The 27637-nt window shown below is 39.9% G+C and overlaps 5 protein-coding genes across 7 annotated transcripts; 1 reads left to right on the forward strand and 4 right to left on the reverse strand.

Annotated features, from left to right (window-relative positions):
• Positions 1-21: 21 nt before the first annotated feature.
• Positions 22-4804, reverse strand: LOC124053022 (transmembrane protein 26-like). Its single transcript, XM_046377930.1, has 6 exons — positions 4305-4804; positions 4065-4161; positions 3877-3960; positions 2073-2275; positions 1876-1955; positions 22-569 (listed from the first exon to the last, which is right to left on the reverse strand). The coding sequence occupies exons 1-6, from the start codon at positions 4490-4492 to the stop codon at positions 319-321; spliced, it is 903 nt and encodes a 300-aa protein (XP_046233886.1). The 5' UTR covers positions 4493-4804; the 3' UTR covers positions 22-318.
• A 1492-nt stretch (positions 4805-6296) lies between these two features.
• cabcoco1 (ciliary associated calcium binding coiled-coil 1) lies at positions 6297-13573 on the forward strand. 2 transcript variants are annotated; one of them, XM_046377932.1, is made up of 6 exons: positions 6297-6421; positions 6510-6598; positions 8177-8319; positions 9720-9858; positions 11865-11937; positions 12011-13573. In XM_046377932.1, exons 1-6 carry the CDS (start codon positions 6356-6358, stop codon positions 12089-12091), a joined length of 591 nt encoding a protein of 196 aa, XP_046233888.1. In that variant the 5' UTR covers positions 6297-6355; the 3' UTR covers positions 12092-13573. The 2 variants fall into 2 exon arrangements, with proteins under 2 accessions (XP_046233888.1, XP_046233887.1); XM_046377931.1 differs by having other exon boundaries at positions 8150-8319; positions 12011-13569.
• Positions 13574-14546: 973 nt separating this feature from the next.
• Positions 14547-16129, reverse strand: LOC124053159 (high choriolytic enzyme 1-like). The gene has a single exon (XM_046378146.1). The coding sequence runs from the start codon at positions 15480-15482 to the stop codon at positions 14694-14696; it is 789 nt and encodes a 262-aa protein (XP_046234102.1). The 5' UTR covers positions 15483-16129; the 3' UTR covers positions 14547-14693.
• A 2131-nt stretch (positions 16130-18260) lies between these two features.
• On the reverse strand, positions 18261-19536 carry LOC124052841 (high choriolytic enzyme 1-like). The gene has a single exon (XM_046377553.1). It carries the CDS (start codon positions 19047-19049, stop codon positions 18261-18263), a length of 789 nt encoding a protein of 262 aa, XP_046233509.1. The 5' UTR covers positions 19050-19536.
• Positions 19537-20693: 1157 nt separating this feature from the next.
• Positions 20694-26976, reverse strand: LOC124052840 (zinc finger protein 883-like). 2 transcript variants are annotated; one of them, XM_046377551.1, is made up of 3 exons: positions 26670-26976; positions 25122-25463; positions 20694-24208 (listed from the first exon to the last, which is right to left on the reverse strand). In XM_046377551.1, exons 2-3 carry the CDS (start codon positions 25306-25308, stop codon positions 22890-22892), a joined length of 1506 nt encoding a protein of 501 aa, XP_046233507.1. In that variant the 5' UTR covers positions 25309-25463; positions 26670-26976; the 3' UTR covers positions 20694-22889. The 2 variants fall into 2 exon arrangements, with proteins under 2 accessions (XP_046233507.1, XP_046233508.1); XM_046377552.1 differs by having other exon boundaries at positions 25122-25466.
• Positions 26977-27637: the final 661 nt, after the last annotated feature.

Raw genomic sequence — 27637 nt, forward strand, 5'->3', positions numbered from 1 at the left:
CGATAGCTCCAATGCAGGGGATCATTTATCAAATTAGTTTCTGATCTTTAATGCCGGATCTCTATTCAGTAACTCAGCACAAGTGATCATTTTTGCCACTGTCACATCATCATCTGTTATTCTGATATACATACTGTCCTCTGCAAATAGAAATTGTGTAATAGCAAAAACCGACATACTGGACTAGAGCTTTATACAATGCAAACAGGCTGGTTAGACAAGGAAAATTTGCAGATACATGATCATCTGACATGCGATCACAATGACACCCACAGTAATATCATTACACAACTTTCTGTTCTGGGATTCCATCCAAACTCAGGAGGTCTTGTCACAGATGAGAACAGAGAGCCGGTAGATGCTAAGAATGACAACCAGAAAGTTTTTAATGGCGAAGAAGATCAGCATCTGGTGTACCACATTGAAGTGGATCATGACAGTGAGGCGGACCAGCAGGAAAGGCCCATCCTGGAGCAACAAAGCTTCCACAGTGCTCCAGATATCAGTCCTGAGGTGAGACAGGAGTGAGGGAGCAGGTTCGGAGAGCTCATCTGAGGATGCATCCATTACTGTTGAGACAAAGGAGGTACTTGAAGTTAATCAGCTCTGTTCGTAATAATGTTTTAAGTGTCAAGACATCTGTTATCCTCCCTCTTGATCGCTGTTTGATACATCCCGGTAGACGTCTTCCTTCTTGGAAGCATTTGCTGTTCTCTGCTCGGTGGATCTTTACCACCATGTACAGCTAGACTGAAGCAGGCTTTTCCTCTGACGCATAGCAGGATTTAAGTCTCGTTACAGTACTAGTCTATAAGTACAGTATAGATCAGCTTTCTCAAAACTTTTTCGATACTTTTCTGTTCTTTTTGTGCAATATTATTTCTTTTATTATAACTTGTAGTCTGTTATTGGTCTGTAAGTACTGCATCTCCCAGTGAATGACAGTTCAGTATTCACTCTTCTTTCAGGTTGGGATTGGACTCAGCCAAGTCCTGAGAAAAAGTCTTTTCAGCTGCTAAAGCTCCTATGGCATTGTAATCCATAGTTAAGCGATAACAATAAAGAAAAAACAAATAAACCGCAATAACAAACTCTGGTTACTGTATGGTTATGGTTAATCAACCAAAGAACAACCAAAAGAACCCTGATCTTCAGTAAGAGAGTTGCAACTACCCCATCAATCATACTACCTCTTAAACTGATTCTGATAATGGACCTAAATGATGAGCTGCAGACTCAAATCAAATGTGAATCCTGGGCCAGTAAATGTGTTGTATTTTGGGATCTGTACACTACAGTATCTGGATCTCTGTGAAAATAAATGCGGCTGTTATCACCAAGAGCCAGTAGAAGCGCTAACTGCGGCTGCATAGCTGCAAGTGTGGATGTGTCCAGGTATATTTATGATAAACAAGATGCTGCTGATAAAGAGTGCTGTATCTTTAGCAAGACCTATATGCCAAAATATGATGGAATCCATCCTCCTGTACTGCACCACCTGCTTTCAACATGTTCACTGTAACCAATAGAAACAAAGCCCTGAAAATCACTAATATAGCCTCTAAAAACCCAGGCTGCCAGACCACAATGACACTTCCACCCCTCGCATTGACCACAACAATCATCCCCTGCAACCCATCCATCCATTTTTCACTCTTCAGTCTACAAACAGTCTACAAAAAATACTCTTTGGAGGGTTTTTTTTTGCCCTCAGCTATAACTTCTTTAAATGGCCTATGCACACTGTAATAGACTTTGTTATTGTAATTCTCATATTTGTTTATAACTTGTTTTGAATGTTGTGTTGTGTAGGCCTACAATGAAAACAGATTCCCTCTATAAAGCACAAGAACAAAACAAATAACTGTACTGTACCTGACAGATGCAGTGGAAACTGCAGCATGCTCCAAGTCCACACCACCAGAATAATGTAGACCATGACAGGACTGCTATCACTGTTAAACATACACACACACACACACACAGTTTGCAAGTTTGCTTTCATGTCACTGTTTTGTACAATGACAGCAAGCTAAATGTACTACCCCACCACCAATATTCCTATTACACACTTGATGTCTGATAGTGTTTCTGAGGTGAACTCCAGTATGTCAGCAGCAGTGCCTACAAAGATGAGCAGTAACTGTGAGAGCTGGTCCCTGGTCAGTCCTCCAGCGGCCGGCAGCAGCCACTTTCCTACGATCAGTAAAATGAGGAGGATCTGGTGTAAAGCCAAGATCCAGTCATTGGCACACACTGAAGACAGGGGCAGCCCCTGTGTGGTGTGACACATGGAAAGAAGGCATAGAGAGAAGCACAACACGCTCAGAAAGTTTTGCATCCAGAACTCACAGACATTATGCATTTCAAATATCAACAGTGACATAGTGTTAGGCTCTAACAAGGCTTTTGCTTGATGCAAGTATGATGCACGTAAGTTAACCAAGGAGACAAGTATAGTGTATTAGAAAGTAAAGATACTTCACAAAGCAAAGAGTGAGACCTCTTAAAGCAACATTATGTAACTACTTTGCCTTAAAATAACGGCTACAAAATCATTTTGATGGTGGGCAGACTTGTAACAGGATGAATGGTGCCTCTGTCATGCCCCATGTGCCTGTTCTCTGTAACTTGGGTGGGTGGGGACAATCTCCTGTTTTTATAAGGAAAATGTCAGCTGCTCCACCTGGACTCTGTAAATTAAGGACTTTCCTGGTGGACAGATAGCTTTAGTTGTTGCCAAAGTAACTGCTAACTCCTGCTAACTGTAGCTCCCATTACATAGTTAGCCCAGTTAGCCATGCAGCTAACTGATTCTTCCCAAACAAGGATCTTGGAGCACCAGTGGAATGTTGCCATTTACACCGCTAACACAGCATGTTTAGACTGCTGGGAGGAGCTTTTTCAGGCATGGAACTGGAATGCTTTTGCATGAGAACCAGCAGAACAGGGACAACCGAAAGTAGTTCATCAGCCTCTTAAGACATCATGACAGAGGCGAAGAAACTGATGAGGATGTTGAGTTCAAACACATACCTTTTCGACAACTACAGTCTAAAACATTATGTTAAATTGTTTGAGAATAAGTACGTGTTGTCTAGGGGAATCTGCTAGATGTTTTTGTCTTGAAAGGATAGTCTCAAAAGTTTGTATACTGCGTATTGACTGATAAGCATTATGTTCTCATGAAAATATATTTTCATTTAAATCTAAACTTTAATCTACACAACTACTACTATAAAATGCTACAAGCATAAGTTAAAACAAAAGTTCTGTGGCTTTAAGTGTAATACTACAGTGAAAACTGGTAAGAAAATCTGGTCAAAACATAAAAGGAGAGCAGACTTTTTGTGTTTGGCTTGTAATAGTTTTTTATTGCGGGTGGGTTGTTTCATTAAAAACAGACAGCTCTATGAATGCGCTCATGTTATAAGGGGAAAGAAACACCCGCAGCTTTACAACGGCCTCTTTGAGGTGAACCAACATCACCCAAACAATGTGCAGGAAAAACATCCCACTGTCTAGACATGTGAAGACATGACAAAGCAAAACCAAAAATGCAAAAATACTAGAAGGTGGATCCCAGCAGAAATTATGTTTAGCATTCAGTAACTTCAAAGAAAATAGCTGTCCGATTACACAAATCACTTTTAACCTCACTGTGTTTGCAAATGAAGCTCTCCTGTTGAAACCTTTATAACCTCCCACCTCCAAACAACACCATCATTTAATGTAATGTAAATATTCTAAAGAGTAGTTTAAATAATCCAAACTGGACTTAAACTGCACTCCTCTATGTAGTATTTGAAATTATTTTCAAAGAAAAAAGATTTTTAGAATCTCAAACATTTTAGTAAAGTTTAAGCTTAAACCTACCACAAATGGCTCACTGCTATTGGTTGAGTTCCTCCACAATCTGAACAGACTTTTAATATTTTCAGTTGAGTCAAGCTTTTCACACTACGAGAGAGAGAAAGAAACACTGAAAAATTTCAGATCACACAACATTATGGCAGGGATCTCTCAGAAATCAAGAAAATACGATCGAATAGAATACATCATACCATTGCATCATTGGATTTGTTTTCCTGGTGGTGAAGCTCTAAGATCCACACTGACGGGATAATACTGATGAGGAAGAGGAATATTGCTGGAGAAAACCTGTGGAGAAAGAAAAAGATTACAAAAGATTCGAATCTTAACTTCACTTCTTTTTACTGATCTTTACAACCAGCTGGTTGCTAAGCTACATATTATGCACACATTTACCCTGTGATAATGAATTGGAATTCAATCACTCATACCACTTGTAATCATTTCCCCTCCCTCTTCTCAGGGTCAGGATCATCTCCATCACGAGAGGCAGGTAGAGGATGGTAAGAAACCAGTAGAGTCCATTGTTCTTCACCCACACCACCCTCCATACCCCTATCAGAGAGATGAGGATAAACAAAGACCTGGTGACCACAGCACAAATGAACTTCAAGAACATGATGCAGGTCTTCACGTTTGTGAAGCACACTTGGAGAAGCTCTGGCAGTGCCGGCTGCTGCAGGGGACAGAGGAGGTTTATGGAAAAGGTCTGAAGGAGTTCAGTGTTACAGAGTTGGGGCACGCCTCTGACGACTGGTTGGTCTGCTTTTTTTTTGTTTACTGCAGTGTTACTCGAATCTTGATATGTCAGTTGCCTGTAGAGGCATGTAGTTGTTGAATTTGAATTGTACCGCAATAAACTTGAGATCCTGCAGTTGTACTACATGCTTTCAAAATTAGCAGCAATCGGTCAAATACATTTTTAAAAATTCATTCTGATGAATGAGCCAACATGAGCCAACAATAAATGTATTATTCTAAAGTATTTTGTGTGTATCAAAGCCTGATATATTGCACTCCTTTGTACCATAGAGCTGCACTGTAGTCCAGACACTTCTAAAAACACATCAGTGAGCCACACTGTTGCACTGGGTAACATGTTCCTTCATTACTTCATCCTTCATGACTGCACACACTGTAGTTTAGTATGAGTCAATCCCACACACACCATTCAGCTACTATAAATACTCACTTGAGCACAAAATGTAGATTAATCCACGGCTGAAAATATATAAATGTTTCTGTATGTGTAACGTATGCTAAACTCGAAAGTTTTTTTTTAAAAAAACTATGATAATATGCAACTATGGGCAGTAGCATCAATTAATGATGGGTCCATGTGCAAGGTTTTTTTTTTTTCATTACGAGTCCTAATTGCACCAAGATGTGTGCACACAATCATGCACACAGTTCTAGAGAAAAAGACAAAACATATGACAAAATTAGATACACTACCATAAAACTATAAATAAGCCAGTTTGAAGCTTTAAGACATGAGCTTTTTTGCTTGTTTTAAAGATGACATTTGTTCAAGATTCAAACGCATTAGTATTTTTAACTATGACTGTTGTTTAGAGGCAGAACTAGCAATTATTTTCATTTGATCGATTGATGCGTTGAAATTTTTAGATTTTTTGTTTAGTCTTTAAATTGTGCATCACATGTTCCCATTGCCCAAACTGAAGTCGTCAAATGTTTTGTTTTATTAGACCAGCAGTTCAAAACCCAATACACATTCACTTAACAGTGATACTGAACAGACAAAAGCAGCAAATCCTCACATCAGAGAAGTTAGAGCAAGGGAATGTTTAAAAATGCTCTTTTCTCTTACAGTGTGTCCACACAAACAGGTTGGAAGTTTCACAGTACCAATGTTAGACATAATCAGTTAAAGGATGGTAACTGCTTTGGTCCAAATGTGTTTGAAGCAGACAGGGCCGCAAGCCCAGTCTCTGCACTGCTTGTTCCAGCTGTTTCATTTCGTTTTGCTTTTGTTTCTTTGTTTTTAAATTTCCCAAAGCATAGGCACGTATGGTTGATCTATGTATTCTGTGCTAATAGGTGAAAAGTTGACCCTATGACACACCATAAGTGACATAATGAAGCAGATATACACAAAGAAATGTAAAAGAAAAATACATAAATAAATAATGTTGTGAATTTAATGAGGGGAAAGTGCAGAGGGGAAATAATACAGAAATAATACCTGAGTAAATATATTTAAAAGTTAATAAATTAATTAAAAAATGTAACAGGAAAGTAACTAAAAAAGGTAAATAGGTATAGAAATTGAAACAGCAGATTTACATTTTATGAATTAGCTATTTGTAGCAGTAGCAATAGTAGTAGTAGTAGTATTGTTGTTGTTGTAGTTAATTTATTTGTGTCTTTAATTATTTTTAATTTTGGCAGTCTCGGTCTTCCACTGAGTCATTCTAGGACACCAGCGTGATGGTGTCATGGCAACGACTAGAGCGTCAACATGTCCGGAGAAGCGATAAGTCGTGAAAAGAGAGAACGACCAAAAGAAAAGGATAACAAGCTGGAGGTAAAAAGTGGTACTTTCTTTATCAGAAAAAAATGTGTTTGTTGTGTTGCGTATTCGACATAACTTGTTTCCCTTCCCTCCTCCTAAGAAAGAGGACTGTGTCTTCCTCCAATTCGACGCGTTGCCACACCAACGAATCCAAGAGCTGCTGGGAAAAACCGGAGATGAGCTTCAGTCGTAAGTAACGTCACGCTTTCTCCTACAAGTTACGTTCATGTCTGCGTCACAAATGAGCCCATATGCGCTTAATGAAACTGGCTCCAGAAAGGCACCTGAAATGTCTAATAAGGTTTATCTCGTCCAGAACTTGAGTGGCTTTAAAGTTATCGGTTAATATTGGCTGCGTTATCTGTGAGAAACAGATGTAATGCTTACTTGGTAAACACCGCAGTTTATCTTAAGCTTTTCTGTTTGTCCTCATCAAGTGTAACTCTGTTGTATTATGAGTTGGTGAACATCATTTTTCACAATGCGGACATTAAAGAATAGAATAGAATGCCTTTATTGTCACTACACACATGTGCAATGAGAGCCAACTCCGCAGTCCAAACAGTGTAATCATAGAATATAGTAAGAGTAAACAAAACAATATAAAAATAGATATGGTGCTATCTACAGTGTTATATATATTGCACATTATGGGTGGAATATTGCACACAGGAGGTAAAGAGGCCGGTGGTTGAGCTGAAGGGACTATGTAATCAGTGCATGTGAGAATTCCAGTTGGTTATTGCTTTGTGAAGAAGCTGTTTTTGAACCTATTAGTCCTGGTCCTGATGCACCTGTAGCGCCTCCCTGAAGGCAACAGGTGAAACAGGTTAAAGCCAGGGTGAGTTTTGGGGCTCTGCTGAGGCAGCGGGAGGCGTAAATGTCCATCAGGAAGGGGAGAGGGCAGCCAGTGATCTTCTGTGCTGCCTTTAAAGTTCCTTACTACAGTGTTTTGTTTGATGGCTAGTCATAGGCAGTAAGCTATTTGAGGGGGATGCCATCACCGTTGCTGACATAACGACCAAGTGAGTCAGATCCTGTGTCTGAGATTTGTGCGGGTTAGAATGTCTGGTTTTGACCATGGCTCTGAAACGTCAGGAGGCCAACTGCGCTGTGTACTGATAAATCCAGGGTGCTGTCCGAGGTGTTGAAGTAGGAGACAGATGTCTAATTAAACACATTTTTTTTCTCCTAAACTTTAAACCTTTCTTGTCAGCATATTTTTACATGTGCCGAAATTCTTCTCTGCATTTAACAACCCATCACTGATTGCTGATACTGCTTTGCTCAAGGGCACATCAGCTGGCTAATGTCCGGGAGGGGGGCGGACCGGCGACCCTCAGGTCACAAGCCTCTTCTCCAGCCTCTAGGCCATACCCCCAGTTCCACCCTTCTGTCAGTTGCGTCTAGGATCTACAATATGCTTGAGCAAAAATATCTGTAACAAAATATTTTAGGGGGGGCACAACTACAGATATGGTTTATGTTGCAGAGTTAAGGTTATTAAAAATGAACAAATAGCATCAGCATGGTTTTCATGATTTGCAGGTCAAGTTGACCAGGTGAAAATTGGTTACTTAAAAAAATGTTTAGTTAACACATGAGCTAGATGTAACCACTTATTATATGTAACAACGGAGTTCATGAGTGCTCCTGAGGAACGAAGCCAAAACATCTTGATGATGAAGTAGATCTGCATAATTACTGCCTTCATTCAGATCTGCTTTCTGTTGCCTGTAGGGAACTAAAGGAAAGCCTGGGTTTCAGGAGCTATCAGTCGTGTATGAAGGAAGCTGCCTTGCTGGATTACTATGTCTGTGGTTTTTGGTGGGCAAAGGAGGCCAACTTCACCCCCATACAGACCTCCTTCACCATGGCTGTGCTGCACATGCTGCTAGATAACATAAGAGGTGCGTGGACACACAGACAAAGAGAATGACAGACATGCTATAATTCATTACTGTTATTATGAGTAAACAAACATAAAACTACACCCCTTCTTATCTTTTCAGAAGCTAGAACAAATCATCCACTGCCTTGTCTCTCATTGGCTATCCACTGTGATTCAGAGTGGTTAAACCAAAAGTCTTCACAGTAAATACTGCTTTATACTTTGTTCTTAATTTTTAACAGTTCTTCATCCTCCATTTAAACCTTTTGTTTGTTATTGTAGATTTTTTTGTAACATCCATCCCTGGATTGAAATATATAAATAAAGTTTGACTTGCTAAATACATTACATATAATATTTATGCAGTCAGACAGCGAGGTATTGTTCCTGAGTTGTAATTAGAACACCATGGCCCATCCATGGTTGTAACTACTTGGAACGGACTCCCATAGGCAGCCCCTGGTTAACATTCATTTCTACTCAGTATGAACATGATGTAACATACTTTTGACACTTGCCTGACTTATGTATGCTATCTCAGTGTACAAGTATAGTACAAGTGCAGAGTGATTTGAAAGTGAGTGATCTGCTCTGTCTTACCATGCAAATGTAAGGTAACTCAATAGCCTAGCAACAGATTTTCATTCTGTATGGAAATGAATATCAGATACCCAAGCTATCAGTGATGGGGAGATTACATATAAAGATATAAAACATTACAATTTGCGTTTGGAAATGTGATTTTTCTGGGATTTCAGTTTATGTAGCATCATCATTATGGTCATCATTGACATCTCAGACATGTCAGAGTTACACAAACGTAGTTTTCTATAAAAGGAAGCATTTGAATTCTCGGATTGTGAGTAGAAAGCGTACATGGAGACTACTTTCTCATTCCATTACGAATGTTATTTTACATGCAATTCAGACGCTCAAATAAAATGCCAAACAGTACTTTTAGTGCACAATATAATAAATAAGAAATGATTTTGGACACACTCTTAGAGATACCAGCTTATGAAGTTTAACTGTCCGATACAATAGACCAGCATCTATATCCTGTTTTTAAATTTAAAAAACTAGCTACAGCCTAGTGGTAAATTAACATTTCAGAGTTTCAAAGTTTCATGCACATATGACCGGGCAGCAAGGTAGTGCAGTGGTTAGCACTGTCGCCTCACAGCAAGGCACTCTGTAAGTGTCGCCCCCCACATGCTGGCACCCCGCGAATGTGATGTGTGTGTGAGTGTTAATGGTTGTTTGTTTCTACATGTCAACCCTGTGATGAACTGGCGACTTGTCCAGGATGTACTTGGGATAGGCTCCAGCAGCCACATATGCTGCACACAAATGCTACATATCCTGTCAAATATATCAGAATCACATATCAGTAACTTGTGATTTTTCTCCATATTCTAGAGAAACAGATGGCTTTAGTGGAGAATGTGATGGAGTTTGCTAAAGCCTTAGCTGCTGCCTGTTGCAGCTCTACTTCCTACCAAAATTCACTTCTAGACAGAGAAGAAGCTACAGCACTCATAAGTTACGTCAGAAACAGGTAAGAAAATACATAGGTAAGATCTAGTTATCGACTTTTACAAATTCTGTGTCTGACTGCGACCCCCAGCCAACGTGGAGCCAGCATGGTTTAGAGATGCACTGGCATAAAATCAGTCCATCCATTTGCTTTCTGCAGGCCCCAGGTGGGTTATGGAAGTGTGCAATAACCAATGTTTAACTTACAGGAGTAACAAGACATATAAAACATAGGTCCCACTTCAAAGAAACCATAATTATCCCTATTCCAAAGAAAGCCCCCATCATCTGTCTGAATGACTACCACCCCATTGCACTAACCTGCACCATCATGAAATGCTTCGAGCGGCTAGTTAGAACACACATCTGTACCTCTCTCCCTGATTCCTCGGACCCTCTCCAATTTGTATATAGGTCGAACAGCTCCACAGATGATGCCATCGCCCTGATGCTGAACATTGCCCTCTCCCATCTGGACCAGAGGACCCCATATGTGAGAATGCTGTTTGTTGGTTACAGCTAAGCATCCAATACCATTGTACCTATGAAGCTCAGGATCCTGGGACTAAACTCATCTGTAACTGGATTCTGAGCTTTCTGGTTAAGATTGGCAGCTTCTCCTTTTCCACATGGGCGCTGAACACAGGTGGTCCTCAGTGCTGGGTTCTCAGCCCTGTCCTCTACTCCTTTATGACTTATAACAGTGTGGCCAAGCACAGTTCTAATGCCATTCTGTAGTTTGCAGATGACATCACCGTCATAGGTCTCATCAAGTACCACAAAAGTGCAGGACTTGAGTAAATTTCCTTATGTTATGTTTAGCTCAAAAATCAAAGTGGATACACAAATCAGAATGCACACACATGGAAACAAGAGAATATAAGGAATCAACAAACAAATTTCCAAAAGAGCAAAATCTGGAGTCAAGTCTTCAGTCCAAGGTGGGATTAGTCTTTCAAAAGTTTTCAAAGAATCAAGGTTCGATTCTCCAATTGATTGATGAGAGAATTCAAGGTACAAAGTCCAAGAGATCCAATGGTGTTGGTGTGGCAGGTGAGGCAAGCATAGCCAGGGCGATGGTGGCATGGTAACAAAATGACTAATTCTATGGAGAATGCAGTTTCACAAGTGTCTGAGAAAAACCAAGATTCACATAAAAGCTCGATGCACGATGATCGAGGAAGAACGAGAGATGGACCTGGCCACAAGGAAACAAGATTCAAAATAAGCACAAAGGAGCAAACAAGAACATTAAAAAGATACTAAGCCTGAGAGTTTGTGTGACTGAACAATCTGACGGAGATAGAGTGGAAGGAACAGTTTCTTCATACATCAGGGAGAGGGTGGAGTTGATTATGTGAAGGAGCTGCAGGTGTGCAGGTGGAGAGTCAGGAGAAGGTATCCACACTCAGCTCTAGACAAACACAAGACAGACCAGATCAGTGTCGCCTCATAGCAAGAGGGTTACAGGTTTGAATCCCGGTCTGGGCCCTTCTGTGTGGAGTTTGCATGTTCTCCCTGTGCCTGCATGGGTTTTCTCCGGGTACTCTGGCTTCCTCCCACAATACCAAAAATGTGCTCGTTAGGTTAATTGGCTCGTCTACATTGCCACTAGGTGTGTGTGAGAGTGTGTGAGTGGTTGTGGGTCAGTCCTGCAATTGACTGACGACCAGCCCAGGGCGTACCCAGTCTCTTGCCCCCCACCCACCCAAGCAGTATAGAAAATACACCCAGCCAACTATCAGCAGGATGGTTCTCCCTTGTGAGCTGGGTCCTGCTCAAGGTTTCTTCCTGTTAAAAGGTTTATCCTTGCCACTGTATGGTTGGTCAGGGGTTCAGGCTCTGGGTTTCTGTAAAGTACCTAGAGACAGTTGTAGAAGGTGCTTTTAAAATAAAAAAAAAAATGAAAAGAATGAATGGATTTTGTGTTAAGATAGAGATCTAGAATAGCTCTGTGTTCTTGTGGGCTATATTGTGCTTTAATAATTAAACTGCCACAGTTCACATTTTGTATTCTGTTGGTTACAGCCTGTTTCAGAAATACAGACTCTACGAGCTTCTCTTCACCACATCCAGAGAGGAACTCCTGACAGGCACGGAGGTGAGGCATCTCCTCTCTTGTCCGGGTATGTTCATATCTATATGCGTGGTATTTTAAACATGCTGTTTTCCAGAGGACTGTTGAAGTGTTCAGCTGTCCAGATGATATTCCTCCACTAGAAGAAGGCATTTCCACTCACCTGTACCTCCAGTAAATGTCTCTGCTTGCTGTCCAGAAAAATGAACAGGTGATGAGGGACAGATGCTGCCTGTGGAATCAGTCTAGATAACCAGCCCTCTCTTCATATTATCCCTCAGTTCTGTTTTGTTTTTTGTGCCATTCACAAAATTCATGTTACTCGACTGCCTCGTTTGGATCACATAATAATATATAAAAGAAGTTGTCACTTACATTTACACTTTGTATGTGTAAAGTAATCCTGTATGTGGCAATGACACAGAATGTTACACATGATAATGCATGCCCTTTATTTTTTTTTTCCTTCAATTTTGATGGGTTGTCTATTTACAAAAAATGATAATAAAACAACCCTTTTCTTACACTATATGGCTTCTTACATTGTTCACTGACTCGTGCTTTCTTGTACATTAACCCTAACCCCCACTTAACAGTGAACAATGTACAGACATACTGGAAACCCCATGGCAGAGTCAGAGCAGATTAATATTGCAGGCAGGAATGCATAAATTTCATTTGGAACTTTAACATCTGTTAATAATGTATGAGCTCATAATGCAAGCTGATATTTCTGCATTCCAAATAGTGTTGGAATAGAGTACAGGCGGTGGTGGTATGTAGTCAATTTTGCAATGAGATGTAAAGTGCATAAATCATATGAGAAAATGAAAATCAAAACAATCGAACACGGCCTAAGGGAATCAATTTCTGATGTTGAACACAAACTTAGGAGGAGAAAGACCAACAGTACACATTCACTTGCTGCCGAGGCATTTGTGCTGTGGACTATATGATAAATAAAGCACTCCATTTCCATGCCCAAGTGCTTTCAGCCATCCATTCAACGGGATATTTCAGTTGGAGATCTGTTTTTAGCCTGTCGCAGATTGCCTGTGCTGTTCTAGTTTGCCTCTCTGTAGATGGTATTTTATATCCTCCATTCTCATCCTTTCTCCCTCTCCTTTGGGTTACATTAATCACTACATGTTTTATTTAGAAAGCTTTTATCAAGGCAAAATCTCAAGCGGCTACAAAGAAAGAAGGTTCAGATGTGAAAAGCTCTGTCTGTGTAAGTATTCTGTCTGTGTGGGTTCCTAATAGGCATGTGTGTCCCATCAGGCCTTTCAGAGGGTAAATAAGTAGTGAGTTTCAGTAAGTGGGTTTGGAACACTGCAATTTGGATGTATACAATGGCATATAGAAAATACTATATATACAACTATAGTCTTAATAATGTGGAATATGTGTCAAGCCCCAGAGTATAGTTATAATTTCCTTTGCCTTTCCTTTTGTCCTATAGCACATGCAATATTATTATGGAGTTGACATGTGTGAGCATATCTTTAGCAAGCAGTTACCTATTTATTCATCCAGCAGACAAAGAACAATATTATTATTCAGTTGGAGCAGAGTTGTAAAAAGTAACCCAAAAGTCATAGTAAAAGATAACATGCTAAAATATGACATATCAAAAGGTTATCAAATACATGTAGTGCAGTAAAAAGTATAACATTTGTCTCAAAACTGCCAAGGACTGGAAATAAATAATTCAAAATGGATGGATGGATGGATTGTTGGGTGCAATAAAACCTTCACATACCCTTTTGCAGCTTGTCTGGCAGTTCTGAAGGAAATCATGTACGGTAGTCTTATTTTGACTTCAGGGTGAGTAAAATTATTGTTTTTTCACTAAAAATCTTTCTGCTTTTGGTGTGGACTCCTGTTTGAACATGCAGGGAAAGCAGTCGTAAACTGTGCAATATCTGTGTGGTTGGCAGCATCTATGTCTAACAGCTGTGAGATACAGTCCTGCCCCCTTCTGGCCAACAATACACATCATAAGAACACTGAATATTACAAAGCCTAGGTTTTCCTATAATGTACAGAGTCCTAGTACTGTCATGTGTAAATATAATAAAACACTTGATGGATAAATGCATTAAGAAACTGGAAAATAAATGAATGAGCACAATATGCTTAAATTACTTAAAACTTAACCCAATGTTCACTTGCCAGCTTTTTCCTTTTAGTCACATCTTGTATTCTTCATCAGCTAAGTTAAAACAGTTTATGATTTAATTTTTTTTTCAACTAAACTTCATTCACACTGCTTTGCCTCAAAATAAAGTGGTATATACATGCAATTCATATGGACACATGGAAGAGAAATTGTATAAGTTCGACAGAATGTGGTTAAAGAGTGTTCAACATCCATTCATAAAGACATGGATGAAGTAGTTGAGGTGTACCAATAGATGGGAATGAAGAAATTCCAACCTTTAAAACCATTACAGAGGGACATTAAAGAGATGCAGATTAGAGGGAGTTAAAAGAATTGACTTGCAAAGAATAAATGAATTTGAGTGCAGTGAATCAAAAGGTATTGAGGTAAAGGAAGAAGTACAGATGGAAGAACTGAAGGAGCAAATAAAAGGGAATGAGACTGGTAGTCAACTTCACATTTTTGGGGAGCTTTCATTAACTTTATTACAAGGAATTACACAATTATTCTTTAACTTGCTGATCATAGATTGGAGTAGCTTTTCATAAACTACATGTAGTGTGAAAAAGCTACATTTGTTTTGCTGAGTGGTAACATTAGATCACAAGTATTATTGTCAGCAGCCATAGAGAAGGTTGATCCTCATGACGTCCCAGTAGGACATGCCCTGCCTCTGGCCAATCTGAACATTGGGGTCAGGGATGGGGGTGATGGAGTCCATGCCATACTGGATGGAGAAAGCTGTTCTTCCGTAGTGCATGATGGAGGAATAGTCATACGGAGTGTTCAGGTTGTTAGTATCCTGCTTGTAGAAGTTGTAGGCCATCTGTGGATCGATGTTCTCCCAGTTGATCCTGACGTAGTAGTCGCGGTCGCTCCTGGTCTGCTCGTGCTGGAAGCCCAGAGCGTGGTTGATCTCGTGCTGGATGATGCCATGGTAGAGGCAGCCCTGCCTGTTGAGAGAGAGGACCTGTCTCCCTCCCTGTCTGCCCAGAGAGGAGAAACATCCAGCTTTGTTCTCGATGCTAATGTAGTCATACTCGTTCTGACGGGGTACAAAGCGGATGCAGGTTGTGCTGTGGAAGGCCTGCATGGCATAGTTGATCTTCTGAATCTCCCAGCTGGTGAACTCACCGCTCATGGTGAAGGGGATCATCACCAGGCCGTTGGATGCTTTCCCCCACAAGCAGTTCTGGGACCAACATGTCATGGCATTTCTGGTTCTGGGAGCTAACAAGTCTCCTTCCAGTAGGATCTCATTGGTGGCGTTGTTGGATGTCAGAATCCTGGTGGTGATGTCAATAGCGTCATCTTCATCCCTATCTGTTTCACTTCCTTCCTCCATGAGAGGATGTGCCAGAGAGAGGCCAAGCAGCAGCAGCAGCAGGCTGACAGAGGGAACCATCTTCAGGGTGGGTCGGGTGGCTCTGGAGCTTCTGTGGAGAGCTGCTGTGGAGAGACTCCTTGAAGTTCGATGTTTGACTCACTTCAGCCCAGGCTCTTTATACTCTCCTCCACAGGTGTGTCTGCAGGAGGATTATGGGTTGGGGTCCACATTGCTAAGCCTAAATAAACCTTTTCAGGATGGACTCCACAGACAAGCCCACTACTTTAACATAACTTGTTATCTCTTGTCTTTCGATGGATGAACAATGTTGGTTTACTAGGCTGGACATGTTGAACTAGACACCATTAAGCTGTGATCACCCAAAAAGACTTCACAAAAACAACAGGTACTTTTATTTTCTTATTTTTCCGATTGAAATAACTGAACTAAGCTGAATAATGGATCGATTTGTTTTGCACAAAACCAGAAGTTTGTCACTCTTTGTATTAATGGAAAAATATGTACAGCTGTTATAATTAAATAGAAGCTTTTGATTGTCACATCTAACATTAAAATATCACTGGCTAATGTTAAGGGCAATACTAACTATGTTTGACTGTTTGACCCATTGCTTTGATCTCTGGGAGGACCTCAACAACAAACAACTGCACCACTGAACTGCTTGTTTCCACTGAAGTCGGTGCAAACCATCTAAAACCAAAGACTGAAGTCTGTAGCTTCAGATCAGTAGCAGCTTCACAGAGTGCACTGTTGCTGAGCAGCTCGCTCGCTGTTGAGTGAGGCAGACATCCTGTGCTATCGTTTATTGCACATACTTTATATTCACTTTAATGCAAGATAATTTAAAATAGAAAACAGAAAACAATTATTTGCAAAGCTGTTTACAGGCAACGGGTTTACAAAGTGTTCCTGAGCCCATGTAGTAATATCTTCTATACAACTGTGTTCACAAAGTGGTGAACCTCACTCTGTCCTCGTTTGTGAAAAACTTAGCCTTTTGAGGATGCCCCTTTCATAACCAATCATGCTATCACCAGTTACCAATGAACCTGTTCACCTGTGGAATGTTCCAAACAGGTGTATTTTGAGCAGTACATAACCTTCACCTGTGTCACATTGAATGAGCATCAACAGGGGAGGAACTGCCAAAACTTCATTAGGCTTCACCCATGTATCAGGATGTGAGCACACATCAAATAATTTTTCCCACTCTCACATGTTCAAGTGTTCACTTTCTGATAAGTTTGTGATTTGATGCTGAAAGGGGGTGAAATTCCATGACTGACAGCTCAGCACTGCTAAATTCTTAGAACTAGAAGAAGAAGAAGAAGAATCAACATTATTGGCTGTATATATATTTTTACATACACACACTGAATTCGTCTTCTGCATTTGACCCATCCTTAGTTGAACACACACATGCAACACCCAGCAAATTACATGCAGTGAAACACACACAGGAGCAGTGGGCTGCATCAAGCGCCCGGGGAGCATATTGGGGGGTTAAGTGCCTTGCTCAAGGGCACATCAGCCAGCTAATGAAGAGGGGGAATAAGATGAGATAAGATAAGATGTACTTTATTGATCCCGCAGTGGGGAAATTCACTTGTCGTGGCAGCTCACAAGAACAGAAGAAGAGTGCAAAAAGCAAAAAGATGTGGAAAAACAGTTACAAAAAAAATATAGAGCTAAAATAAATTAACAATTTACAAGGTGCAGCAAACAAAATTCATCATGACAAGATGTTTATTTATGCCCTCTGGTACTGATTCTCAGATGTAATTAGTGTTGGACGAAGTATTCCTAACTTTACTCCAAAGTACTAATACCAGAGTAAAAATATTCTGTTACAAGTAAAAGTCGTGCAATGAAAATGTTAAGTATTGAAAGTAAATGCACTAAATGCAGTAAAATGTCCCCTCTGGCTGTTCTAGTATTGTATGGTATATGATCTTATTACATTATTATGACTCATGCATTAAGGTAAAAGCAGACTTTTACTGTTCTATTTGGCGAAGGTGGAGCTCATTTTGAACTGTCCAAATCTAACACAGTTTTACTGCTTTTAATCGGTGCAGAATATGACCACTGAGCTTATAAACCAGATGTCCAATTATCCTCTTAAAAAACTCAGTCTAAACCAGCTCTGCTTAATATAGATTACCTCTCTTCACCTAAGGTTCTGTGGATTTCAGTCAACAGGAATGAGTTTTTTGTTTATTGCACCAGTTCACTTGTTTAGTCTTGTATTTACTTGTAATAAAACTAAGTAATACCAACAGAATTTACTAATCATAATACACCCAGGTTTATATTTCACAAACATTAAAGAGTGGAACTTGAAGGTTTGTCATTTTAACAAGCTGTTTTAAAGTGGACAGGCTTGCTGCACTAACAGGCTGAGGTTAACAAAATACAGCAGGGCTCAGCTAAGGGTTCAGCTTATTTTAGCCAATACCAACCCATTGTAAGGATCTGCCCTGATACCAATCTCTATAGTCGGATAAGAGCATCTATAGTTTGGACTGAATTATTAGTAATTTGACAATTTCTCAGAGGACAGAAGCCTTAGAGGGACATTAAAGAGTTGCAGATTAGAGGGGCTTAAAAGAATTGACTTGGAAAGAATAAATGAATTTGAGTGCAGTGAATCAAAAGGTATTGAGGTAAAGGAAGAAGTACAGATGGAAGAACTGAAGGAGCAAATAAAAGGGAATGGAGACTGGTAGTCAACTTCACATTTTTGGGGAGCTTACATTAACTTTATTACAAGGAATTACACAATTATTCTTTAACTTGCTGATCATAAATTGGAGTAGCATTGTAGTATTGTTGTCAGCAGCCATAGAGAAGGTTGATCCTCATGACGTCCCAGTAGGACATGCCCTGCCTCTGGCCAATCTGAACATTGGGGTCAGGGATGGGGGTGATGGAGTCCATGCCATACTGGATGGAGAAAGCTGTTCTTCCGTAGTGCATGATGGAGGAATAGTCATACGGAGTGTTCAGGTTGTTAGTATCCTGCTTGTAGAAGTTGTAGGCCATCTGTGGATCGATGTTCTCCCAGTTGATCCTGACGTAGTAGTCGCGGTCGCTCCTGGTCTGCTCGTGCTGGAAGCCCAGAGCGTGGTTGATCTCGTGCTGGATGATGCCATGGTAGAGGCAGCCCTGCCTGTTGAGAGAGAGGACCTGTCTCCCTCCCTGTCTGCCCAGAGAGGAGAAACATCCAGCTTTGTTCTCGATGCTAATGTAGTCATACTCGTTCTGACGGGGTACAAAGCGGATGCAGGTTGTGCTGTGGAAGGCCTGCATGGCATAGTTGATCTTCTGAATCTCCCAGCTGGTGAACTCACCGCTCATGGTGAAGGGGATCATCACCAGGCCGTTGGATGCTTTCCCCCACAAGCAGTTCTGGGACCAACATGTCATGGCATTTCTGGTTCTGGGAGCTAACAAGTCTCCTTCCAGTAGGATCTCATTGGTGGCGTTGTTGGATGTCAGAATCCTGGTGGTGATGTCAATAGCGTCATCTTCATCTCTATCTGTTTCACTTCCTTCCTCCATGAGAGGATGTGCCAGAGAGAGGCCGAGCAGCAGCAGCAGCAGGCTGACAGAGGGAACCATCTTCAGGGTGGGTTGGGTGGCTCTGGAGCTTCTGTGGAGAGCTGCTGTGGAGAGACTCCTTGAAGTTCGATGTTTGACTCACTTCAGCCCAGGCTCTTTATACTCTCCTCCACAGGTGTGTCTGCAGGAGGATTATGGGTTGGGGTCCACATTGCTAAGCCTAAATAAACCTTTTCAGGATGGACTCCACAGACAAGCCCACTACTTTAACATAACTTGTTATCTCCTGTCTTTCGATGGATGAACAATGTTGGTTTACTAGGCTGGACATGTTGAGCTAGACACCATTAAGCTGTGATCACCCAAAAGACTTCACAAAAACAACAGGTACTTTTATTTTCTTATCTTCCCAAGTGAAATAACTGAACTAAGCTGAATAATGGATCAATCCCGATCAGCTATGTGACTTTCTTCAAAATAATAACTTGCTTGAGAATTTTCAATCTGGCTTTAGAGCTCATCATAGCACAGAAACGGCATTGGTCAAAGTCACAAATGACCTCCTAATGGCATCAGAAAAGGGATTTATCTCTGTCCTTGTACTGTTAGACCTTAGTGCTGCATTTGACACCATTGACCACTCTATATTACTGCACAGATTGGAACACCTTATTTGGCATTAAAGAAACTGCATTAAGCTGGTTTCAGTCTTATTTATCAGATCAATCTCAATTTGTTCATGTTAATGATACATCATCCACACTCACAAAAGTTAGACACAGAGTTCCCCAAGGTTCTGTCCAATATTATTCACCCTTTATATGCTCTCCATCAGTGATATTATTAGGAAACATTCCATACATTTTCATTGTTATGCAGATGACACACAAATGTACAATAATTAGGGGGCAAAAATTAGGCACATTCTGAGTGAGACAGATGAGGAATAATTAGTCCATGCATTCATTACCTCCAGGCTGGATTATTGTAACTCCTTTCTATCAGGCTGCCCCAATAAATCTATAAAGACAACTAATGATTGTTTTTTTATTATTATGGATTGACTGCTGATTTTTTTCTCCATTAATCTTTTTTTTGTCTAGCCAGAGCAAACCCATATCATTAAAAACAGTTAAATAATTAAAATAAAAAGGAGCAACTCTTCACATTCTAGAAGTCGAAGCTATATTTTTAACTGAAAAATGAGTGCCAGTTAACCTCATGTCATTTGATTAATCAACTACTCGTTTCAGCTGTTCTGTGTGCCAATTTTTAATTTTGTTTTTTCTAAGTAACAATGTAACAGAATAAAATGTAGTGGAGCAAAAATTATAACATATTCCTGTGTGATGCCGTGGCATGTTAGTAGAAAGCTGCATGAGAAGTAAGTAGAAGAAGTAAAATACAAGTACTTCTGTAAATCTGTACTCAAGTACAGTGCTTGGGTAAATGTCCTTTACATTCCACCACTGGGTGTGTAAACAAGATCAAAAAAGGTCATATTCTGATTCCTTCTAAATTATGATGTGTAACTGCATAAACTACAGGTAGAATATCAGCAATGATGATGATGAGCTTCAGCAACCAACACCAGAGGTGAATTCACCCAGAGCTCCTAATATCAGGGGCACCAGCTTGTACACACAGTAGCTTTTTTTAAGGACACAATGAACAAACATTAGAATACTACACTGAAGCTTGCTCTCCCATTTTCATATTTTATGTAGAAGCACATTTCTCATAGATTTTGCAGAATAAAACCATTATAAAACATCAGGCCACCAGACAATTTTAGAAACTCATAATTAATACAAATCTTTGAATACGGTAAGGATAGCTAGGACTCTATTGGATTTGTAACATTAAAATGCAGGCCTTACAAAAAAAACAAACAAACAAAAAAAAACAATAATTACAATATCCCTACACAAACACATTCTTGTTCAGAACATTTGTCTCAAACCACAAAGTGCTGCTACACTGAAATGATATTACATTAAATTAAAAATGTAATTCAGGCCCATCCTTCTATGTGCTGCTTGGATTCTACTGTCAGTATCCACAGTGGTGATGCATGACCAGAGTGAGCCTTACTGAATACAATGAATCTGCCATACAATAGTCACACGACATTTAGGACAATATGAAAACAGTGACAGTTGTTTACAATACAAAAACGAACAACTGGCTATGGACAGAAATCTTTCCATTTCTTTTTATTTAATACACCACTGTTTTGAAATCATGAATACTGTCTTGATACAAGAACTTTACCTAAATAAAATTCGGTCTAAAACTGGTCAGAGTTTCAGATTGAGATGAGATGAACTGATTCTTGACATTGGAAACATTAGTTATAAAAATAAACCCACCCCAGACTACTCTACTAACCATGCTCAAGTGCCATTTCACTTCATTCTTCAGTCTGACATTGTATTGTTAGCCAATTTCATGTTGGAAAATTATTATTATTTTGTTTTGCATACGGGACTAACAAAGGCCTATCTTATCCTATCAAGTCAGCATTCGGTAAAGAGTGTGTCCTGCAGACACTTGCTTTAAATATTAAAAATACCAATACTGCAATACCGCTGTAAGTATTTTTGCCATCCCTGTTCACTGTTTATATCTTTTTTATTCTGGTTGTTTTAAGATTTATATAGTGTTGTTTTATATTTATAGCATTGGGTATTTTGTAGGTTATTGGGCTTATACCGGGACCAGGGAGACTAATTTTCTTCCACCTCATGTTCTATATGTGTGAAATGACAATAAAGCTCCTTGAATCCTTCTTGAATCCTTGAAAAACAGACACAGGCATAGAGGAGCAGGAAAATGTGCAGCTTTGGTGAAATGTTACACGGTTGTCCATGACCAGTAAAAAAACGACCACAGCGGACCTTGACAGATATTCAAGGTCTCGAATGAAGAGACAGTCTCCAACCTGACCCTTTTGTACATCCATAAGTGCTGAAATCGTTGTGAATACTGTGTGTCACAGTAGTGCAGTGGTTAACACTGTTGCCTCACAGAAAGAAGCTTCCAGGTCTTCAACTGCCGGCCGACCATTTTGGAGATTTCCATGGTCCACCCTCTTAGGTCCAAAGACATACAGGTTATATGGTGAGTTTACACTGCTAGTAGGTGAGAGTGAAGGTTGGTTGTGAATGGATGCTTGAGGAAATCATCTCTGAATGTCACTCACTATTCAAAACCTGTTGTCCTATTTACCACTGCAGGCCACATCCCTGAATTTGGTGTATAAATTCATACACATGTGTAATGAAGGTTTTTCATAAAAACCCCATATGTTTTCGTTGCTTTGCGCATGAGGGCCCAAAATTGCTCTTTTGCACATCTGAAGAATTCAGCAGTTGTCATGACAAAGATTTAGGGGATGTCAGAAAGCAGGTCTACCGTATAGCTGCATCCACTTCATTGACACTTGTCACCATTTGTCTGCAATATTTGATCAACTGGTTCTTTTTCTGGAGAAAAAGGAAGCAAATGAGTGGCAAAGATCTGGAAGCAGGTGAACCACAAGGCTTCCTTTAGTAGCTGTTCTGTGGAGGGTTGAAAATTCTGAACTAGGGAAAAATAACTGAACTCGCTTAACTTAAGCGAACATGAATGAGAAATCATTGAACAGCTCATTATATATTCATATGAAATATTAACATTTAGTATTCTATGATACAGCTTCAGAATCAAAAGCACCAGAACAGCTAGAAATGGACTTTGTGGTGGGACTATTTTGTCAGCTGGTAAGCAAGATGATGAATGTGATGAGACATTTAATTCCACCATCCAGTACGTAATTTGACACGGACACATTTCACTCGACACCGAATAAATCTGAGGTTTGATACCACCCTTGAGACGAAGCTGAAACTCATCAAACTACGTGTGGTTCTGCACGTGACATTCTAACGCTGACTTCTGACCAAACCTACAGCTGCACTGTTGGCACTGATACGGTTTCTCTCCTGTATGTTTCCTCATGTGAACTACCAGATTGCCTTTCTGTGCAAAAGATTTGTGACATTCTTGGCACTGATACGGTCTCTCTCCTGTATGTATCCTTGTATGATTAACCAGGTCAGATTTCTGACAGAAGTTCCTCCCACAAAACTGGCACTGATATGGTTTGTCTGCTGTATGGATCTTTATGTGTCTTATTAAAGTCTTAGTCAAGGAAAAACATTTGGTGCAACAAGGACACTTAAAGGGTTTCTGTGCAGTTCCTGCCTCAAACTGTACAATGAGCTTGGTGGCTTTTCTTGAAGGTCTTCTTGGCAAGATATTTTTCATGTTTAAATGTTTGGGCTCTGTCTCACCTTCACCCTGTTCACCTGGATTCACTGAGAGGTGCAACTGATCATCTCCGGTGCTGTCTGATATGCCACCATCGTGTTCAGCAGGCTCGGTTTTAATGTGATCGACTGAAAGTGCAGCTGAGGCATCTTTATCTATATCGGAGACGGTCTGGATCTGGTAAAGACACAGGGGCTGCAGAGACTCCTGATCAAATTCACTTTTATCATAGGGGGTGATAGTCAAAGGAAATGTCTTACAGCCATTGCTAGATTCATCAGGTGTGGGGTCCAGTTCTTCTTTAATCTTAGTGGCAGGTGTCACTGCTCTGAGGTGAATTTCTTCATCAACTTTTTCATCATGACACTGATGTGGTTTCTCCTCAGCATGTTTTTCTCTGTGTATAAGCAGACTGTCCCTCTGGTCAAAACTCTTGTCACAATCTTGGCACTTGTATGGCTTACCACCTTTGTGTATCCTGGTGTGGATGATGAATTCAGATTTATGGCAGAAGTGGCAGTCACAGAACTGGCACTGGTATGATGACGATTTGTCCTCTGGATGCTTTTTAATGTGTCGTACCATTGTCTTTTTGGAAGAAAAACCACACAAGCAAATGGGACAGTTGAATGGTTTCTTCACTCTGGGAATTTTCCAAGACATGTTCAGGTCACACTCCTGCTTCACGTCATCGTCTTCAATATCAACCAGTATCTCCTGGTCACTTTGATCATTTTCACTGGCTGGACAGAAGTCTGGATGAGTGTTTGTCATGCTGGGACAGTCTTCTTTTTGCTCTGTCTTGGTGTTATCTGGTTCCCAGGATACACTGACATTCACACTGGCTGCAGGCTGCTGTTGATCAGACTGCAAATTCACATCTGAGGCAGACATCTGGAGAGAGTCTGAAGCAAACAGAGAGGAGGACAATATTTAATTCTTTTGTGAGTCAGATAGATTCTTACTACTACATTTTTTAAGGCTGGGCTGTTAAATATAACTGAACCACAACACATGCTCACAGCATATAAAGTGCCTCAAAACACCCACATGCACTGTTGTCTATGTGAGTTCCCAGCATACACATGATCTGTGTGTGTATACACTGGGTCTGGGACTGGAGTATCTGATGCACAGGTCTGTTGTAATGACCATCGCCATTTTGTTGGGAGGACATCCTGATTGAATCAGACTGAGAACCTGAGGACATGCCGCGGTAGCAACCTGTCTGCCACAAGGTAGCAAACCCTAAAGCATAACCTGCTTTATCATCTATTTTACTGGGACTAAATGGGACTATAACGTACAAAATGAACACCATGCTTTAATGAAGAAGACTTGAAACTAGTGACTGAGACCATAAGCTCATTAGCAAACTGTCAACTGAGGCAATAAATCAAGTGAGAAGTAGGGTTACTTTCTCATAGGCTTACATACAATCAGAGTTCTTTTTGCAACCAGTGGAGTCACTCCCTGCTGGTCATTGGCACTACAGTGAGCATGTCAGTTATTAGCCTGTCAGGTTAATACAGAATACATTTAAATTACACACCGACATCATTTGTACTGAGATGTCATGTCTTCACTGTCAAATATTACCTTATAAAAATGAGCATCTGTGACTAATGTCAATAACACCGGTTAACTATTGTGTATAAGATGTTACTGAAGAATGTTTCAAAAGGCTCCTATAATGTCTATAAGTAGTCTAAGTTTAAACTTGCAGTTTAAATATAAGGGAAATGAATCATTAGGAACATCCCTACATTATATATGTCATAATTTCCTTTATAGAAAACAAACTTCTGATAAACTGACCTTCATTTTCTGACTTGGCAACATCCAGCAATCTGTGGTGGTTGTCCACCACCCACTTTGAACATGACATTTCCTCTTCATACTCTATCATGGTTCTTTCAACAATCCTGAAGATCTCCTGGGCAGCTGCTGACAAACACTCACTGACGAGCGCCCTCAGCAGCTCCATCTTCGCTGTCTTCACCATGCTGAGGTGTTCTCCACTGCGAGAGACTAGGGATCTGTAGACATGAGCCTTCCAGCCTCCTTGTCACTGCTGACGGCTCCACAGCTCCACCAGAACTTCCTGCATCCTCAGAGCACACCTTGTTCTGGCCATGTCTGCAAACACAACATCCCGCTCTGCTGGCAGGAGATTCAGCAACAAGAACCAGAAGAATGAACGCAAGATCTGAAAGATATTTCTCTGTAATACTGTGGTTTATTAAAATGAAAGAGAGCTCATTCAAATCTGAAGGTGGGAATTCGTTCAGAATTCTTCCAGAGTAAAGATTTTACAAGTGCCTTTGATTTTTATGTATATTTCAATCGAGGTACAACTGAATGAATTACCTAAAGCAGCAGCAAAACAACGATTCTGAATCTTTTTTGTTGTCCTTGTGAGCATACATCAGGCAGTACTGTCAATGTAGTAAGAAAATCAGGGAAATAAACTTGATTCATTTAGGAAAAAATAAAATAAAATGAATGTTAAAACACTGTTTTTAATAATACTGGGTAGTCAAAAATAAATATTTGAAAGGTTACCTTAATAGTGAGTATCGTTTGGTTCTGAAGTGTGACTCAGTTAAAGAGAAGATATCATTTTGCTCTCTGGGCAACTCATATGTGCATCACTATTTTCTTCCATTTTAAAAACTAAGCACTTAAGAAAAAAAATGACACAATTATTTTTGTGGTTTAAATCCTGAATGTTTGTGAATTTTTGTAAAATGGAACTGAAATGACATAGTTTGAGTCAAGTTCTGGTCTCCGAAAAGAATAATCACGCTAGTATTGTTTATTACTGAAAAGGAGAATATTAATGTATTATTGTCTTTTTCATTAATATTTAACTATTTATTTTAGAGCCGGAACAGACTGACACATTCTCCATGCCATGTCAGGTTGTTTAAAAGCGTTTCATAAGATACTTACAAAAAATAAAACACTATTACCTACTAATACTTATTTGAAAATACATACATATCAAACACAACACACTACCGTCCTCTCTTTTAATCCAGGCAGATCAGATACATATGGTTGGCGTTTAGGGTCCTGTTTTTATTCCTTTAAATTAGTTGTTCTTGGTGTTAATTATAATGACGAAGTAATTGTCCATGAGTTAACCGTGTGAATGCCGGTGCCATTAGACATTCCTGCTGTAGTAAGTTCAGTTTAGTGGCAAGCAAGAGAACATAAAATTACAAGAACTTTAACGAAGTTTGGCGTAGTTGGCCGATCACACGTTTTGTAGATACTGTAAGTAGTTAATGTAACATGACCTCAACAAACACTGAGCTTTTTCTGTAATCAGTCAACCAACAGGTAAATCTGAGTGCTTACCTTGCTGACACTGTCCCTCGTTTCTTTCCAGTCACTACTGAATTAGCGGAGTTAGCTTTAGCTAAGGAGGGCAAAGCTAGCTGAGCTCCCAGTTCATACAAACAAGAGCTTCTGAGAAAAACAAACTGTTAACTAGGGGACACATTCTGTTGGCTGATGATTTTAGTGTTTTTAAGCATTAACAGCTCCTAAACTAAGTAACCAGCTCTGTTGTCATACTGTGTTCACGGTCAACTTGAAGAGTCATAATGCTAAAAACATAAAGGAGTAGGCTGCTTCTTCTTCAGTTGTTATCAGTCGTACCAACAACAATGTCGCCACCAAGTGTTCAACAGCTGCAACTTTTTTTAAGTGGCCGACAACATTTTCTTTACAGGCTACTGAAACGTCGATTGGCCAACACTACAACTTTAAATAATTCTCTAAGGTCAGAATATAGGTACTGAAAGAGAAATGTTACACATTTTAAACTGACTTGACTGTTTTCACACGATTGATACAACAGTGCCTCACGTTATTAGCGTAGTGGCGCTTTCCATTTGCCTTTAAGGTTGAGCAGTTTGGTCCTTATCAATACTGCTTATACAAAGTGTTTTTTAGAGTATCAGTACCAGCATGAAAAAATAAAACCGATCCATAACGTGTTATTTAACATTATGGACACATGAACACTCTTGTTAGTGCTGCAATATTTGCATCTATGCTGCTTTTGTGTGTATGCACGCAGTGATGTTTAGCAGTAAGCATTAATAATTTACCATTGAAAATAGTATAAATAGTAAAAAAAAACTGGTTTGGTGTTTTTATTGTGTTTTTACTGATATCATGAGTTCATTCTATTAGTGTGTTGTGTGTAGGTTCGTTGAATCAGTGTATTCAAGTCCATGTACATCTAATGTGCACCAGATGGTGCTATTCACCTTTCATAGTTTCTGGACGAAGCAGCATTTTTATTCTTTGTGTCAAGC

Source organism: Scatophagus argus, chromosome 21 (assembly GCF_020382885.2).
Source record: "Scatophagus argus isolate fScaArg1 chromosome 21, fScaArg1.pri, whole genome shotgun sequence".
Classification (NCBI taxonomy): domain Eukaryota; kingdom Metazoa; phylum Chordata; class Actinopteri; family Scatophagidae; genus Scatophagus; species Scatophagus argus.